The sequence below is a fragment of the Medicago truncatula genome, chromosome 7 (assembly GCF_003473485.1).
Source record: "Medicago truncatula cultivar Jemalong A17 chromosome 7, MtrunA17r5.0-ANR, whole genome shotgun sequence".
In the NCBI taxonomy this organism is placed as follows: domain Eukaryota; kingdom Viridiplantae; phylum Streptophyta; class Magnoliopsida; order Fabales; family Fabaceae; genus Medicago; species Medicago truncatula.
The window spans coordinates 40,802,110-40,820,945 of record NC_053048.1 but is presented as its reverse complement, the minus strand read 5'-3'; the positions used below and the strand labels follow the sequence as shown (position 1 = coordinate 40,820,945).

General features: G+C 35.1%; 2 protein-coding genes across 2 annotated transcripts; both read right to left on the bottom strand.

Moving 5' to 3' along the window:
• Positions 1-281: 281 nt before the first annotated feature.
• On the bottom strand, positions 282-3,418 carry LOC11429019 (uncharacterized). Its single transcript, XM_003624740.4, has 5 exons — positions 2,960-3,418; positions 2,175-2,417; positions 1,537-1,626; positions 1,301-1,417; positions 282-621 (listed from the first exon to the last, which is right to left on the bottom strand). Exons 1-5 carry the CDS (start codon positions 3,314-3,316, stop codon positions 577-579), a joined length of 852 nt encoding a protein of 283 aa, XP_003624788.1. The 5' UTR covers positions 3,317-3,418; the 3' UTR covers positions 282-576.
• A 1,870-nt stretch (positions 3,419-5,288) lies between these two features.
• LOC11426983 (transcription elongation factor SPT6 homolog) lies at positions 5,289-17,446 on the bottom strand. The gene is given in 18 exon segments (XM_039827995.1): positions 5,289-5,754; positions 5,831-6,040; positions 7,035-8,209; positions 8,287-8,431; positions 8,885-8,899; positions 13,872-13,879; positions 14,102-14,565; positions 14,567-14,788; positions 14,790-14,841; positions 14,915-15,023; positions 15,103-15,486; positions 15,589-15,714; positions 15,802-16,011; positions 16,099-16,333; positions 16,418-16,578; positions 16,664-17,007; positions 17,168-17,245; positions 17,323-17,446. Coding segments are annotated over 17 exon segments (4,236 nt in total). The 5' UTR covers positions 17,235-17,245; positions 17,323-17,446; the 3' UTR covers positions 5,289-5,445.
• Between the last annotated feature and the right edge of the window lie 1,390 nt (positions 17,447-18,836).

The window sequence follows — 18,836 nt, the reverse complement described above, 5'->3', positions numbered from 1 at the left end:
ACTTCAGCCCTTTTAATTTGGTTGTTTATTAGTGAATGATGATGAGTTTGTAGATTTAGGGTGCATATGGAAGAATTTATTTACAAAACTTTTTTGGATTTATCTTATTGACATAAGCACTTTGTAAGAATTTAGATTAGAACTTATGAAAACAGACGGTCATTAGCATATTTTAATAAGCTTTTCAAGAAACTTTTCGAAATAGATTATAACTTGTACAAAGCGCTTATATGAAAAGTTAAAAGACAAAGACAAAGCCTTCCCTAACCTGTACCAGTTAGTTTTCTATACAGTATGCAGATTATGGTTCCCGAATTATTATTGTCACGAAGTAAACAAAAATTTAAAACACAAAGCACGGTAAACACATCTTCACTTGTAACAAATCTATCTTATGAGAGAGAAACTGTTTACAACAAACAGAAAGTTTACTCCCTAAAAGAAAATGACATCACAAGCCAGAGCTATGTTCTCTTTTACTAGCTAAATTTTTCATTTTTGTTGTTTAGAAGTATGATATACTATGTTCATATTTCTAAGCATGCCTAACTTATAAGCCAATTACAAGAAAACAAGTTACTGCTTTTGTTTCTTGTTTGCTAGCCTCGAAGAAGTTTCAACCTGCATGCAAACGCATACGTGAGTGTCACACAAATAAATACAGTGCTAGAGATCGTTGTCTGAAAATCATAAAGAACAATACATTAAATAATTTATGTAATTCCCATTTCCTTAGATTTATTTACTAATATGCTGACAGGAAAACATTGAGTACATGCACTAAAAGCTACGCAGGACCTGCAATTTCAGCCAAATCTGAAGTTGTGACGATTGTGGAGATATTTTTTTTTTCTTTCTTTTGGTTACAAGCAATTTAGTTCATTAGACCAAGAATAAAGGTTTCCAGTGGTCCTGTAACTTTCAACATATATCCTTCATTGGGTGGCATTACTAACTTCTTCAGATATAATTGATAAATCAATTACAAAATGTTTGTTTGTAATTTTGACATGCAATTAGCAAACATGCAGAAAGGCATAGAATACTCAGCATTTTCACTTATTATTAGAAAATTGGCAATTTGCTCCATAATTTAATGGAGTGATCTGCTTTTCCTTTTTATTATCAATCTCATGATTAACTCTTCAATTCAGAGGAAGCAAGTTTTTGTACTAGAAAAAAAAAAATCTTCCTCATTTGCAACAATAAACTTTTGGTAAACTCTGATAATTTGGGGTTTATCTTCCTATTCATCGTCAAAAATCATAATCATAATAATAAATATAAAAGAATATCTTACAGCACGTAGGCGTTCACCGACGAATGTCATGGATTTCAGCATAGTCTCAAGTGTATCCCTTGTAAGCTGAAACTTAACATCTGTTTCGCCTGCTGTAGACTTGCTATAATCATGCAGCTATAAAAGAAAACCGATATTAGGAGGATATATTTTTATACTAAAACAGCATGACAATGCTATACCACAGCACTACTGAGAAAATGATTTCAACATTAGAATACTTCTCTACAATTTACCTTAAGGCTGATTATAGCCACTCTCTCCGCAGGGGATGAGCCACGACTCTCCATGGTCCAAGTCATTGATTTGAGGTGAGGAAGGCTTTCCTACGATTTTATTCTATAATTATAACAAAGAAAGAGAAAAAATCCGAGATATGCCAAAACACATACTATTTGCATGTTCACATTACTTCTTAAATCTGTACAAAAGAAATTATCAGGCATTTCTAATCAATAAATAAACTAAGCTCCATCAAGCTAACCAAAGCCCATTCTTAACTATATCTTCTCCTTCACAGTTGCATATTATTTAAATGATATCTTAACTCAGTTATTTTTTTCAATTCCCCTTCATTGATCTTCGACATACTATTGCCATATATCCTTTCCAATACTTCTTCAAATTTGCCTAGCGCCGGATCTTTTGAAACTCTTCTAATTTCAGGCATTGTGCTAATTTATGCAGCTGAATTAAACTCACCATCTAACACAAAACATCAAGTAACTTCTCTTAAAGAAAAGATTGTGTAATGTAGTTTGGAAAATTTGACGCTGTAGCCAAAAATTAACAGCAGAAGGAGAAGATATGCCACTAATGCAAAATCAATGATAAGATACAGCATAAATAAAAAGACATTAAAAAACCAATGCACCTCAAGAACCAAGTTCTCAGAGGAAGTAATATCACATTGGAAGCATGTGGGCAGCCCTGACACATTAACTTCAGCAACAGGTGATGTTGGTACACCCAAATCACCGCAGTTCAGCCGAGCAAGAGAATCACTGTCTTGGCGAGGCCACAAAGATGTTGACATCGAGGAAGAAGGTTCAGAGGAAAATGATGGATGGACATTTGTTCTGACCTGACAGGAAGCATCTGTCCATTGCAACAAATCCTAAATACATAAAAGAAAAAGATGAGATTGAGAGTGGGCAAGAGAAGAATAATACTGTCCAACTCCATCTATTATGAATCAGTTTGAATAACTCAAACTTGTCCAAAAATACTTATAGGATAAGAAATACTAAAAGAACCTTGCAACAGTTGAGTTTTTCATACAAGTAGAAATTAGCTCATACATCTAATTTTATTTCTAGAAACTCTCATTTAACTTCTCTATGAACACCTATAAAGGATTCATTCGTAAGCGAACACCCCATAAACTTCTTTAATTGAGAGGTTTCTAAAGTCAGAAACTAATCTAAACTAGCCCTGAGAATAAAATGAGGTTGACAATGCATATCCAAAGATTAACAAAGCTAAGCTAAAATATTGAAAATCACCTGTGTAGATTTTTTTAGTAATTGTTTAACTTACAAAAATATAAAAAAAATCATGTTCATGATTATTACTGTGTCAACATGTGAGTGTTTGTAATATATGAATTTTGCATTAAATTTCTGTAAACTAAACTGAAAAAAAATAAAAAAAAATGACCTGTTGTTGAGAAAAATCATGGTTCCAGCAATCTCGATTATTCTGAAAAGAGAGTAAAAGAATAGTCTGCAACTGTAGCGGAAGATGAGGAGGAAAGAATTTGAGAAGCTGATCATGAGTGAGATTTCGAGAAACGAATATTCTGATAAGCCAACGAAGAGAAGCCAAAAGAGGATCGAGTTGGGAAGATGAAGAGAGGTTGAGAAGAGATTGAAAATGGGATTTTTGGGAGGGAGGAAGACCGGTTTTCCTTGTGTTCCAGAGAGTGGAGAGGATATGATTCAGTGTTTCCTCTGATTTTATGCAATGCAATTTGTGTAGTTGTAGTTGTAGTTGTAGTTGTACCTCTTGCTCCATTCCACAGTTCTCTTCTCTTCTGTTGTTTCTTTTTCTCACGTACCGGGATCCTTTGAAGTGAGCACCCGCGAAATTGAGAAAAAATAAATCAACTGCAGTTATTTTGCTTTTTTTTTGTTGGTAGAGAGATTAGATGAAAAAAACAAATCACATGTTTATAACAATTTTGTCATTTTTCTTTGCCGATTGACATGTGACTTATGGGACCTACTGCAGCAGTTGTTTTAACCAAACTCTGATTGCGGTCTAGATACAATATTTATCTTTAATTTATTAATTAACTAATCTTTTTTTTATTACTCTAACTAACATTTGAAAACGAGATTTTATTCTTTAATTTCTTCTTTTTTTTAATTATAAAAAAACCACTTTTTAATTGAAGACCTTAATATAAATGTTGTTTGGTCCTAGAAGATAAGTTAATAAAAAGGCAAGCTAAACGGGACCTTATTCCTAAAAAAATAAGGAGAAAACTTAGGTACAATTCCTTAGGTGCTTTTCGTATGGTTCTTAGCTAAATTCACCATGATTTCCTCAAATTCATAATTTTCTCAAAGTTTGTTATATCCAAAAAATATGTATTTTTAGTTAAGAACCATACGAAAAGCACCTAAGGAAATGTACCTAAGTTTTCTCCAAAAAATAAATCAACTTGAAGTGAGATATTTGTTATCTCAATGAACTTTCTAAAGTGAGATAAAACATAATATTGACTTTAAATGTGATGTTAAAAATACTTACACTTAATTTTTATTGATTTAGAGAGAACATATGTAGAGAAATTTTTTGAAAATCCCCATAGAAAAAAGGTGGTTGGATTGCCTATATTCTAGTAAAGATGGTAGATTAGATGGAGGTGAGTGAAATCACTAAAAGTATTAGAAGATCTAAAAACAAAACTTAAGAAACTAAACAACCATTTCTTTTATTTGTTTTCTAATTATGAAACTTAATAACAACACAAACGCATTCCAGTGAGTTTAGTTCAGTTGGTAGTGATATTGCATATTATATGCAGGGGCTGGGATCGAACCCCATACACCCCACTTCTCCACAATTAAATTGTGTGAGTTCTAACCAATAGACTACTTGACAAAAAAAAAAAACAACACAAGACCACTGAATTCCTTTCATACAAATACAATCATTTAACAACAAGACTGCAATTTTCTGCAATATATTAAAGACTACAACGCGATCGAGTGATTTAAAGCTTTGATAGATTTATTGTTCTTTTGAAGTTTATAAATGCCTATATCCATAGCAATTTCATATAGACATATGGCCTAAGAGACTATCAACTAGCAAGCAACTATCTACAATAGGAAGTAAATACATTAATTGGGTGAAGAGCTGAATACATATTACTTAAACGTAAGATGCATGAACTACTTTCAAGGCTATTAATATTGGACTTGATAAACAAATTGTTTTTCTATTTCTTATATCCTTTAATTTATGCATTATACTCATAAAGAAGATGAGAAATATATTTGTTGCATTATACTCATAAAGAAGATGAGAAATATATTTGTACAACCACTGGGACAACTCTCTTATATTCTCATTGTGTTATTATTATCTCTTTATATTATTACTTAGTGAAATACCTACATTTCTTTGCATATATTATGTGGGATTCTATCATAATATAGAGGTATGCATTGTGCTTTTTTCACTTTGGGTGTAAAGTCCTGAAAAAGAGAGGTAAAACATTTACATGTTTATAAACTTTTTTGGCTTATGTGTATCCTGCATGCTTTTTATATTTAGTTTTGTCCACCAAAAAATAGTTGGTAGATTAAAAGAGTATTATTGTTGAACTAATAATACTAAAATTTTCACCTCAAAAAAATAAACACTAGTTTTTTTCAAATTAGTAGTAAATTAATTATAAAGATAATTGTAATTAGATTTAGTTTTCCCTAAACTAATCTTGCTTTGCTTTAGAGAGATGTGGACAATTAGTTAGGATAGTTGTCACACCAGCTTAAGTATTATATATACTTGTAATCATCATTCATTCAATATCAATGACAAAATATCAATTTCAATTACAAAAATCAGTTTTCTGCATCTCACTCCTCTGAACCTTCTTCAAGCTTCGTCAATGGAGTTTTCTAACTATCTTAACAGTGCCTCTGAAAATATGCCACAAGTTGGTCAATATCTTCAAACATCCTATTGCGGAATCTGAATCCTTTGGTGTCAAGACCAACATACTCATGATGTGGATTTGTACTTCTTATGTAAGTCAATATAAATCCGCCAGGATGCTCATGTGAGACCCCAAAACTGTACACTATCTGCATGGGATGCAATCCCTTTTCTGACTTCAGAAGTTCATCGACTTCTCTTTTTGTACCTGTCCGGAACTTGCGATAATTTAACATAGTCTTTAAGCGAGTCACCAAGGGATCCAAATATCGGTCCATAACCTAAGCAATATGAATAGAAAAGAGTAAATCATAGTGTCACAAAAAAGGTATCCAGAAAGGCAGGAAAGTACCTTACCTCGTCTAAATCCTCAAAAGTGTCTTCTCCAATTTTTAGTGTTTTTCCAATTCGAAGTAAGCTTGTAATGTCCTTGTGTTCCTTCCCACCTTCAACTATTTCCTTGTGGGCATATACTCCATCATGAATTTTAAGAGTCAAAGTAAGGTATGAAGGACCATGAGAACTAGGATGGAAAATACTTTCACCAGGACCCTTGTCCGACAAGAACTGCATAAAGACAAAGGTATAGTTAAGCATGCACATGACCGTTCACTAAAACAAAAATCCGACTTACCCCTTTTCCTTGTAACTAGTATATGCTTCTTAGAAAGTAGTGTTTTAGAGATCAAATCCTACTATTGTATAATGTTTTTCCTAATTTTTTTTTATTAACCATGATCATTAATATATTAATTATAGCTCTCAACCAAGAACATACATCAACTTTAGGAACTAGAAATACAAATGATGTATTCATATCTACGACGTGTATGTTCGGTTTCACAGTAAGTTTGGCAAACCACCTGTGATTTTGTCAAGCCCATCAGGATTTCAAACAAGCAGGGCATCTAATTACCAATATTCGAGAGAAGAAAAATCACAAAATAAGTGAGAATGACAGAAAGAAGGGTAGTGCTAGCAAATACTCTTTTCAACCTACTTCATACTATTGGATAAAATCAATGTAGGTTCCTAACCAGATATGTACCAAGTCTGACCAAATAGAGAGCAGGGCCCATCTTATTAAATGTGACACATGAATTCCTATTGCAAGAAACATGTCAAAAAAATGTATTACTAGCATTCGTTATAGAAGAATAATTACTAAGGAGACAACAAGGAAGGCCTCCTGTTGACGTTGCACGGTCATATATATCTAGGGAAATAACGGCAACAGCCCCGGGTGGCATCTTTATGCATCTTCCTCTAAATTTCGTAAATCTATTGAAAGTGGTTACATCCAAACCAATATTACTGAAATTACCAATCTGTTGTAAGTATCCAAAGAGTATTACGTTACAAAGGTGACTCTACCCATTAAAGTTTAGGAGTCAATTATCAGTCAAATAAATTTTTTGTAACCAAAGATGCAGTGCTATCTTGCACGACAGGTTGAAATTTGTATACAATTAAGAAAAATTCACAATTATGGAAAATATTATGATTCTGAAAAAAGCTCAATACAATGCAAGGTATAACATAAAGTTACTAAAAAGCAAACCTCCATTGCTTCATCTGCAGTTATGTTCTGAAAACGTGGATGAACAATCATCCTTTGCTTGAAATGCTTCTTTGCACCCTCCTTTTCTTTCCGAGTTTTGTCTTGCTCCCTCAGTAAGGAGCTCTGGTCTTCATGGTAATTGGGATCAAGGTCCTGGTTGTTCTGTAACCGATCACTTCTCATTTCACTATCTTTACAAACAAGGAGGACTTGATACCTGTTCTTTTGGATTGACTTGATTTTACAGGTGAGCAGATCACCTTCATGTAGCCTATCAGACAACTCATTTAGATCTCTCCATTCATCAGTATAGTCTTCTTTCATAAGGATTCCGGTCATTCCCGATTCAAGCCCACATATTGCTTTCTGGGCTTGCACTCGGCAAACTGTAACTTGGACCATTTTACCTTCAGCAAGAGTCTCTTCAGTCTCACCTGAAATCATATAGAATTCCTCATCCTGACTTGGTTCTTCATATTGCTTTCGCCAATCCTCAAAACTTTGAATCAATTCTCTTTTTATATCATAGAAAGTTTCAATTTTGTCTTGACGACGGTTGTCACGAGCATATTCTTCAACATCCAGGTTTTTCAAATAACTAGGTCGATCTCTCGCATGTTCTATGGCCATCTCTAGTGCATCGTCGTCGTCATTTGCATCAGCTGTGTCATCCTCCTCATACACAGCTCTGGCCAACTCCTGTGCAAGAATATATGATTCTGGATGAATGCGTGTATCATCAAGGAAATCAATAAATTGGCTGCTGCTAGCAGCCAATCCACTTCGCCGGACACGCAAGAAACCAACGGCATTGAGAAACACCTTGTTACCAAGTTTATGTTCTGTCAAAAAATCCTTCCGGGTAAAAATTGCGCCAGCTCTAACCAGCGATCTCTGCAAGGAAGCAGCCTTCCATGGACCAAGCCCCGAAATAAATTGTAACGGAGCAAATAACCATTCATGGCTTATTGCTAAATTAATGTCTAATCCAGCCTGATTGGTGACATCTACCATAACCTGCTCAATCATCCCAAATTTATCATCCGGGTTGAGAAAACTCTCCAAAGGGCTCAGTTTCCATGATAATATTTCCTTTCTGGGCCCACATAATGTTGCGACCATCGCCAATGGGTTCTGGAGATATCGACCAAGAGCAACAGCCCGCCTCACTATACCTGTCAAAGCAACAAAAATAGGACAAGTTACAGGATTCATTAAAGAGGGGCAGCATACACCCAACACAAATATTTACCAAGCTTCTGTGAAGGAAGTTGTTCAGAGGAAATTCGAGAATTTTCATAAAGACGAGGCAGGGCTTCATCTCCATACACAACGCTGAGCCCATCCATTTCATGGCCAACATCTCCAGGGTTTTCCTCGACCATCTTAAAAATAACCTTATCGAAGAAGAGAAAACAAACAGATGAGAACCACAATACAATATCAGCAAAAATCCATCTCATGTTACACAGCAAAAAGTAAAACATGTACAGATTTTATTCATCAAATAAATTTAGACCAACTCTTACTAACCCAAATAAATCATTTCAAAAATCAATATAGAATTGTATTTGGTCGTGTATGATGTTTCGCCATTTCGGACGTTGAAACAGAGTGCTTGGAATATTCAGGTTTGTTAAGTATAGTAGTTAAGACTGAGTGAAACATTAGATTGGAGGGGACAGAATAGAATGGAGATGAAAATTGGAATAAGACTGACAACTTATCAATATCATTTCCGTTTATGGTAAGGTGATTGAAATTGGAAAAGAAATAAACGGAAATTAACATGGTATTGCATCACAAAATTCTCCAAAATATAAATGTGAACATAAAACCAAGATATCAACCTCATATATTTCTTCCTTAATGAAAAACATATAAGAAATCATATAAGAGTTTAGAGGAATGATTCTTTCTTATTTTATTTCTTCAGTCCAAGACTGTTTATATATAAAAAGGAATTACAATAAACATAATGACAAATAATGTCTTATCATGACTAATAATGGCATAATATATTCTAATAATGACCGATAATATCATTTGACTTTTCTACACCCCCCCTCAAGTTGGTGCATAAATATTTGTCATGCCCAACTTGACTATAAGTCGCTCAAAATTAGGCCTTGCCAAGCTCTTTGTCAGGATATCAGCAGTTTGCTCATTTGAAGTCACATACGGTAGGCAAATAGTTCCAGAAACAATTTTCTCTTTTATGAAGTGGCGGTCAATCTCAATGTGCTTGGTTCTGTCATGTTGCACCGGGTTATGAGCTATACTTATTGCTGCTTTGCTGTCACAGAATAATTTTAAGGGTAAGTCAATTTTCAACTTTAGTTCTTCCAACAGTTTCTGAATCCACAATAGCTCGCAGATTCCTTGAGCCATGGCTCTAAATTCGGCTTCCGCACTACTCCGAGCAACAACACCTTGTTTCTTACTTCTCCAAGTAACTAGATTTCCCCAGACATAGGCGCAATATCCAGTAGTGGATTTCCTGTCAATAACTGATCCTGCCCAATCTGCATCTGTAAATATAGAGACATCTCTGTCATTGGTTTTCTTGAAGTACAAGCCTTTTCCGGGGTTGGATTTCAGGTACCTTAAGATTCGGTAAACTGCCTCCAGATGTTCTTCATAGGGAGAATGCATGAATTGGCTGACAACACTCACGGAGAAAGCAATATCAGGTCTCGTGTGAGCTAAATAAATAAGCTTACCAACTAATCTCTGGTATCGTCCAATGTCAACAGGAACATTACCTTTCTCCCAGAGTTTTGCATTTAGTTCCATAGGAGTATCTGCTGGTCTACACCCACTCATCCCAGTTTCCTCCAAGAGGTCTAGGATGTATTTTCTCTGAGAAACTACAATTCCCTTTCTTGAACGCGCAACCTCCATACCGAGAAAGTATTTAAGTGCACCTAAGTCCTTTATCTCAAACTCTTTTGCCAAATTTTTCTTCAATCTATCCATCTCAACTATGTCATCTCCTGTGAGAATGATATCATCCACATAAACAATTAGAATGGCAATCTTACCATCATTGGAAAATCGCATGAATAAGGTATGATCTGATTGAGCCTGCATATATCCTTGTTTTTTAACAGACCAAGTGAATTTTTCGAACCAAGCCCTTGGAGATTGCTTGAGACCATATAAAGACTTTTGCAATTTACACACATTTAACCCAAACTTGTCCTCAAAGCCCGGAGGACTATCCATGTAAACTTCTTCCTGCAAATCACCATTGAGAAAAGCATTTTTTACATCAAGTTGGTTAAGAGGCCAATCTAAATTCACTGCCAAGGACAAGAGAACTCTGACAGTGTTTAATTTGGCAACAGGAGCAAAAGTCTCTGAGTAGTCTATGCCATATGCCTGAGTAAATCCTTTAGCAACCAAGCGTGCCTTGTATCTTTCAACTGTGTTGTCAGAGTTATACTTTACCGTAAAGACCCACTTACAGCCGACGGTATTTTTCCCTGCAGGTAAAGTCATGATTTTCCAAGTTTTATTCTTTTCAAGAGCTCTCATCTCCTCTAGAACAGCTTCCTTCCACTTTGGAATTTTTAGAGCCTCCTGTACATTTTTGGGAATTTCTACAGTAGACAACTGAGAGGTAAACGCAGCAAATGAAGAAGACAAATTTGAGTATGACACAAATTTAGCCATCGGATGTTTGGTACATGATCTAACCGGTTTCCTAATTGCTATAGGTATATGTAAATCAGGATCATCACTTGTAGTAATAGAAGAAGACTTACCACGACACTTAGGAATAGAAGACTTACCAGGATTTGGATGATGATTAGGATCATTTCTTGGTTCAGATTCTTGGCAGGGCTGGAGAATGGGTCCTTCATCTCCCCTTTTATGGTCCCTTCTTTCATAGACATTTCCCTTCCAAATAGGATCACTGCTATTGAACCTGTTTTTTGTTTCTTTATTTGAGTCATTTTGTTGTGGCATTTCAGGCTCTTCCTCATTACTATCGATATCAAGAATTTGTTCATTATGGTTTTGATTTGAAAATGTTGCCCCAGAATTCGTAGGTACCTCATTCACAAGCGGATTGAGTTCCATTATCGATTCTTGGGCATTTTCTTTTGGTGCACCAATGTTAGTCTCAGAATTTTGTGACAGCACTACATCACTTATAGTAATAATATTGTCAAAAAAAGAATCTTCCTTCAAGTCCCCCCCTTGAAGATGAATGTTATCAAAAAAGGATTGATTCTCAACAAAAGTAACATCCATGGTTACAAAAACTTTTTTTGTTTTTGGGTCAAAACACTTATACCCCTTTTGAGTTGGAGAGTAACCAATAAAAACACATTTGATTGCTCGTGGCTCGAGTTTGCCGATATGTTTATGTTCATGAACAAAAGCAGTGCAACCAAAAACTTTTAGTGGTAATTCGGCAGACACGCGTGTCAGAGGAAAATATTTTTTGAAAATATCAAGAGGGGTTTTGAAATCTAAAACTTTAGACGGCATACGATTAATTAAATATGAAGCAGTCAAAACAGCATCACCCCACAAATATTTTGAAACCTTGTTAGTAAAGAGTAAAGCTCTTGCAACCTCTAGAAGGTGCCTATTTTTTCTCTCTGCGATTCCATTTTGTTGGGGTGTATTAACACAAGAACTTTGATGAATAACCCCATTTTCATGGAAAAAATCGGACAAAACCATATTAAAATATTCTGTACCATTGTCACTTCTGAAGACTTGAACATTTGTTTGATATTGGGTCTGCACCATTTTATAGAAGTTTTTAACAGTTTGTCCAACTTCTGATTTTTCTTTTAACAAATAAACCCAACAAATTCTAGTATGATCATCGATAAAAGTTATAAACCATTTTTTATTTGACAAAGTGCTTATTTTATTAGGACCCCAAACATCACTGTGAATAACTGCAAAAGGCTTTGAATGTTTATATGGTTGTGTAGAAAAAGATGAACGATGATGTTTAGCAAATTCACAAGTTTCACAGTGAAATAAAGTAGGATCCTTCTTAGAAAATAATTTAGGGAACAAGTGTTTCAAATACGAAAAACTAGGATGTCCTAGCCTTAAATGCCATAACATAATGTCATCATTATTAGAAAGAACAAAGCTAGATTCAAAGCAGGTACTTATTTGTTGAGGTTGATCCTTGAAGTCGGGTCCATTGTCAAGGTAGTAGAGTCCTCCACTCTTTTTAGCACTGCCAATCATCTTCCCCGTGTTCAAATCCTTAAATATACAATGAGAATGAAAAAAGTTAGCTTGACAGTTTGTGTCCTCTGTTAACTTGGTAACTGATAATAGATTATATGACAATTTAGGAACATGTAAGACATTTTTCAAGGTTAACAAAGGTGACAGAATGACAGAACCTTTCCCTGCAATGGCTGAAAGAGAGCCATCTGCAATTTTAATTTTGTGGTTACCTGCACATGGACTATAAGACGCAAACAAACTCGACTCCCCAGTCATATGATCCGTAGCACCCGAATCAATAATCCAAGTGGGACTGGGTTTGACACTAACAAGAGCAGTATTGGGGAAATTACCTATCTGAGCTATAGAGCAAGAAGGAGTTTGAGACCCAAACATCTTGTACAGTTGGTCTAATTGTTCCTTGGTGAAAGGAAATGAACTTGAAGAAGATTGATGCTCCTGATCAGAAGTAGTTGCCTGGAGAGCACGACCTTCCTTTCCTCCCTTTTTCTTCCAGTTTGGAGGTTTACCATGAAGCTTCCAGCATGTATCACGGGTGTGCCATTGACGGTTACAATGGTCGCAGAATGGTTTCTTTCCATCTCTTTTTCCTTCTTCATTACCCTTGGTAACCAAAGCTGAGCTTTCGGTAATAGAAGCCGACTTACCCATCATAACACTTTGTCGAGCTTCTTCTCTTCTAACTTCTGAGAAAGTTTCCTGAAGTGTTGGTAATGGGATTCTTCCAAGTATTCTGCCTCGGACTTCATCAAGACAATTATTAAGACCAGCCAATAACACAAATACTCGGTCATTCTCTTGTCTCTTGAGAAACAAAACACTGTCTTCAGTGCACCTCCAATTATCATCATAGCATAAATCTAATTCCTGCCATAACGCCATTAACTCATTATAATAAGTGGTCACATCCCTGTCACTCTGTTTGGCTTGCCACAATCGTGATTTGAGATCAAAAATTCGAGAAGAATTCTGAATATCAGAATATGTGGCTTTGACAGCATCCCAAACATTCTTTGCGGTTGGCAAGAACATATAGGGCTTCTTAATTGTTGACTCCATAGTGCTCAGCAGCCAAGCAATAATTGTTGAATTCTCAGACTTCCAAAATCTGTAATTCGGATCTGTTGTTGAAGGCATTTGGATTTCCCCTGTGATGAAGCCAAGTTTTCCCTTACCGTCTAATATTAGTCTTACGGTTTGGGACCACTCCATGTAATTTTTTCCATCAAGGCGCTGAACTTCAAACTTGAGGATATTAGAATAACCATCATTGTTGCCATAAGGACCGCCGCCGCCAAAACTGCCACCGCCAGGGCCGCCACCACCACCAGGGCCACCTCCACCAGAACCACCGCTACCAGTAGTGGTGCTGCCGTTGTTGTTGGTGACAATCGGTATGGGGCCGCTACCATTGTTTGCCGTTTCTGATTCTTGAGTTGGACCGCCGCTACTTGTGGTGGTCATAAAAGCTGTTTTCAGCGTCAGGTCAGGAATGGTTGTTGTCGTCTTCCATGGATTGTGATGAGCCATTAGAGAGACGAAAAAAATTGCGATTTTGAGGGATCGCAAAAGATTAAGACTTGCAGTTAACTATTTGCAAGCTGCTAACCCTAATCGAACCATAAGGCTCTGATACCATAATGAAAAACATATAAGAAATCATATAAGAGTTTAGAGGAATGATTCTTTCTTATTTTATTTCTTCAGTCCAAGACTGTTTATATATAAAAAGGAATTACAATAAACATAATGACAAATAATGTCTTATCATGACTAATAATGGCATAATATATTCTAATAATGACCGATAATATCATTTGACTTTTCTACACTAGTGCAAGACAAGTTAGCTGCTCCTAAAACAATAACATGCGGTTGGTGATCGGTTATAAACTTCAATACACGTTCTTGGTCATTCTTCTTCCTTTGTTGGTCATTGGGATTCTGCGATTTTAAAGTAAGTGACCCAGTGTATAGCACATCTTGAACTTCTCCTGATGAATCTAACATAACAAAAGTTGTTTGTGGATTTCCAGGGCCCCAAGAGCAGGCCATAACCCTAGTAGCAGCTTCATCATCCGAACTATGATCATTTTCCTTCTGTTGATAAGGCCTGACAGAAACCTTATTCCAGAAGGCTTTCCCATATTCCATACGTACCCAATGCTTTGCTTTGTTTCCTAAGATGCCTCTTGCTTCTTTTTCCATTGATGGTAAAAGAAATCGAAAAAATGCATCGTGCAGTATCAGCTTCCTCTGTTCATTCCACAGTTGAGCAGATCTGCTAACACTCACTAATATAAAGCTCACTGAATTGTTCTGTCAACTTATTAAGATACTCTTCAGGAAGCTTGATAGTGACTTGAATGAGTTTTTCCTCTTCTGCCTTCTGTATAAGGAGCCATTGGGCATCCTCAAATTTAGACAAGGGCTTCTCTCGCAGCCACTTCAGCCCAGAAAACTGATGTAACGAATCTATGGTTATATTTCCATCGGCAGTTGGAGAGGTTGACACCAATAAAGTAGCTCCGGACATATTTCTTTATGCTAGACTCACAACTTATCTCAACAGCTGCGTGGAACAAAATAACCATATAATCAAACAAAGGACACATTTTAATGATTATGAACAAAGTTACAGATACATACCATGTGCCTAGCACATTTAAGTGCTTCTTCGAGAGTATCGTACATAGCACAAGTGAAGTTAGAAGCCACCTCTTCTGGTGTTTCTTTTGGATCTTCCAACTCTTGCTGTAGAAGAGGGCAGACAATACAAAACCTTCAGTTGATGGTCAAAACAAAGAGCAGTTTTAAATTCAAGCGTACTTACCAGCTGAACTAGAGATAGACATAATCCGAGTTGCTCAGAACTACACCCAAATCTGCTTGCAACCTCCCACAGACCTGCCTTACTGAAAGTGCTATACATTGACTTCCTTTTTGGCCTTTTGTACTGTCCATCAACACCAGCTTCACCTGGTGGAAAATGTAAGTTGAACTTGGAGTCAACATCGTCAACCTCCCTCTCTGATTCTGCCTCCTTCAATGATCTCATAACTGATTCAAATAATAGCCTATTCAAGTTTAGTCTTTTCTCATCATATACACAATGAGACTCTTCTTCAAACCGATTATTGTAGTATAACTGAAGGGCACTCTTCCGCTTCTGAAGAAGCAACCACTTCCTGTCCAGGTCCTGTAGAGCCCAAAGTATCTAAACAATGCACAGGAGATCAATTTGCAGAGTTTTTAGATGTTATCGCTATTAAACAATAAATTAACAAAATAAAAGGCACAAAAATAAGTCATAACAGACCTTGTGCCATTTTAGAATAGGAGTCTTGATATTTTTATCCCAATTATCATCACCAGCTTCAGGTTGCTCTAGGTCTTTCAATAAGCTTGAACACTTCTCCTTCCGATACATGGCAATTAAAGGAATCTAAAAGACAAAAAAACTCCATATTAGGAAAATAAGGGTAATGTAAACTACAGATGCAAATCTCAGGGATCAGATAATACTACTGACATCTAATTTTTGCACGTGGTGGTGGTGCAGTTCCAAAAATCTGGCAATATCATCCTGGTCAATTGGTAGCTCCTCTTTATTTTGGGAACTGGAATCTTTCTTGCGAATCCAAGGGATTGCCCCATGTTTAAGTTGTTTAACTATCCACTGACTCTCTTCATCTATACTACTTCCATCCAGTGAATGAGCACCAGTACTCTCCTCCGATATCTACAAGGAAAAAAATAAGTCATCATACAAGAATGCACCTAATTAATTAGGAAATATTCATCTTATTTCACAGAAATCTCAGAAGACCTGCATTCTCTCTGGAATATCGAGCTCCCTAATCCTGCCATCCCTCTCTGTCATGTATTTCTCAGAAAGAACAATAGGCTCAAATTCATCTTCAAGCCTAGTCTCTCTATTATCATTCTTTTCTCGAGTTTGATTGCGAGCCTCGAGCAACTCATCGACATTTCCAATTATTTCTTGGGCTTCTGCTAAAGCTGAGGAAGAGATAGGCCTTTTTACACACTTCGGCTTCTTATTCCTGAATAGAATTGCAGTAACAGAACATCAGATCAAATAATAATATTCTTAATGATAAAAAGAACAAAGTGTGCATTTAAAATACCTCACAGGGGCTCCGTTCTGATCAACTTCTTCTTCATCCACAATGAAGTCGGCCATTTCATCTCCAGTGTAAGCATCCTCCTCCTCTTCAGCAATGTCTTGAAGATGGGTTCCTAAAAAGCATGTTTGTTTTTTGATGTATTTTTCAGCATACAATTTCAACAATGCATTTCAAAATAAATTTAATGCTAAATTTGTTTAAGTAATTTCATATTAAAAAATTAAGCAACATATTCAAATCAAATTATTTCTTATAGTCGTTCTTTGGAGAAAAATTACAAACCAAGAACACAAACCACAATTGGCACATACCTTCATCATCAGCAGTTCGCCCACTTCCGGAAAACTCTTGTTCCTCATTATCGGAACCCTTCTTGAGTCGCTTGAACTTTTTGGTCTTTGGACGGTGAACATTGATATTATTGTCCTCCAGCAACTCGTAATCATCATCGTCAAGGACATACTCCTCCTTTGTTGTCCTTTTTTTGTTCTTCTTCTGACGCTCTTCTTGGTCCCTTTCCTGCTCCTCTTCTTCTTCTTCTTCAATGTCATCAACTACAAATCCATCCTTTTCATATTCATTTTTCCCTTCTGAAATGAGAGAAAAAGGAATATCAGCACAGCATCAAATAAGAAAACCCTAATTTTCTGAAGAAAAAAAATCCCCAAAACACAACAACTACTAAGAACAAACAAATAAGTATACCAATCCATAAAGTCGAAATCAATCAAATTAAAAGTCCATCCATACCCTCGTCTTCTTCTTCATCTTCATGATCCATGCCACGACATTCCAATTCTTCACGATCAACTACCATAGCGTATTCATCTACAAGCATTGAAAAAAATTAGGGAAAAAACTAAGAGAAGCTAGGCGGAATAAAAAAGGGGATTTCTAGGGTTTACCTTTGGCACTGATTGATGAGGGGAAAGCGAAGAAATTGAGATTTCGCGATAAAGCAATCAAACGTGATGCCAGAATAAAAGTGACATGCAAAAAAAAAAAAAATATTGAATGATGAAAAGAGTGAGTTTTGCGAGGGAGTTTAAAACAAGCTATATATATATATAGTGATTGCAAAGTGGCTTGGATCCTCGGATCAACCTGTTTAACCTAATTTTTACGTTAAGTAGAGCGGGACCCGTCGGGTTGAAAATTAAAATCTATATTTATCCTTTTTTTTTTTTTTATGTATTTTTTTTTGTCTTAAGTTATAAACTACTAAAGTTAAACTCACATACAACTTTGAGATTCTAGGTTCGAATCCATATCATAACGTCCAACCTTACAATTTCGGCATTTGTGAATTGAGTTAGGACTTCTAAACTCTTTTTATGTATTTTATTTATAATTTTTCTTGTTCTTGAAACAAAATCATTTAATTTAATCACTTTTATTTCATAATTTAACTTCATATTTTAATTTTTAATGGTCAATTAGTTAATGTCATGATTTTTTTAAAGAAGGTTAATGTCATATTTAATTATTATATATTTTCAAATGATGTAATTATTATATATTTTCATATATTGAATTATTATATATTTTCAGATGATGTAATTAATATGTTTGAATGAGCTTTTTTATATTTTTAGTAGAGTCATAAGTTAAATATATATTTGTTTTCTTAAATTAACCTTACACTTGTATATATTTTTTACATTTTTAGTTTTTTTATATTATTTTCTTTAATTTTGTTCATAGCACGGTTATACAATTTAACAATATCATTGATAAAAAAGCTTATTGAATTGATCATCAACTTATTCAAAAACTCCTTAGGAAGCTTGATAATAATTAGAATGATCCATTAAGCATCCTAAAAGTTTGACAAAGGCTTCTCTCTCGTAGTATCGCTCCACCTTAGAGTGTGTTTGGATAGAAGAATATTTTGAGGTGATGTAATTTTTGAGAAAATTCAAATGTTTTTTGTGAATTTCATCATTTGAATGATAATTTGGAGAATTTTAATGATGGAAATTTATGAAGTATCTAGTTTATGTTAAATTTAAAGATTTCAAATAACACATAAAAGTTAAGAATTTAAAAAAAAAATTAGTTATAATTTTTCAAATTTTGCATTTAGGTCGTCATATTTTCCAAAAATTTCAAATTAACCTCAATAAATTTCCAAAAAATTATAAATTGACCCCCACATTTACATTAACATACTATTACAAGAATTAAGAAAGTTGATATTTGTATACTAATTCTTCCTTAAATATATGAGATCCTTTTATCATAATCACGGAAATAAAGAAAATTGATCTTTTGTATTAAAGTTGTTTGTAATTACTCTTGTTTTTACAATTTCATCATGGGACATATTAGCCGGTGTCCTGTGACTAGTTAAACAGCTAAAAATGGAAAGAAATGACAAAGTTAACATTAAAAACAACATTTATTTAAGTTTCAAAAA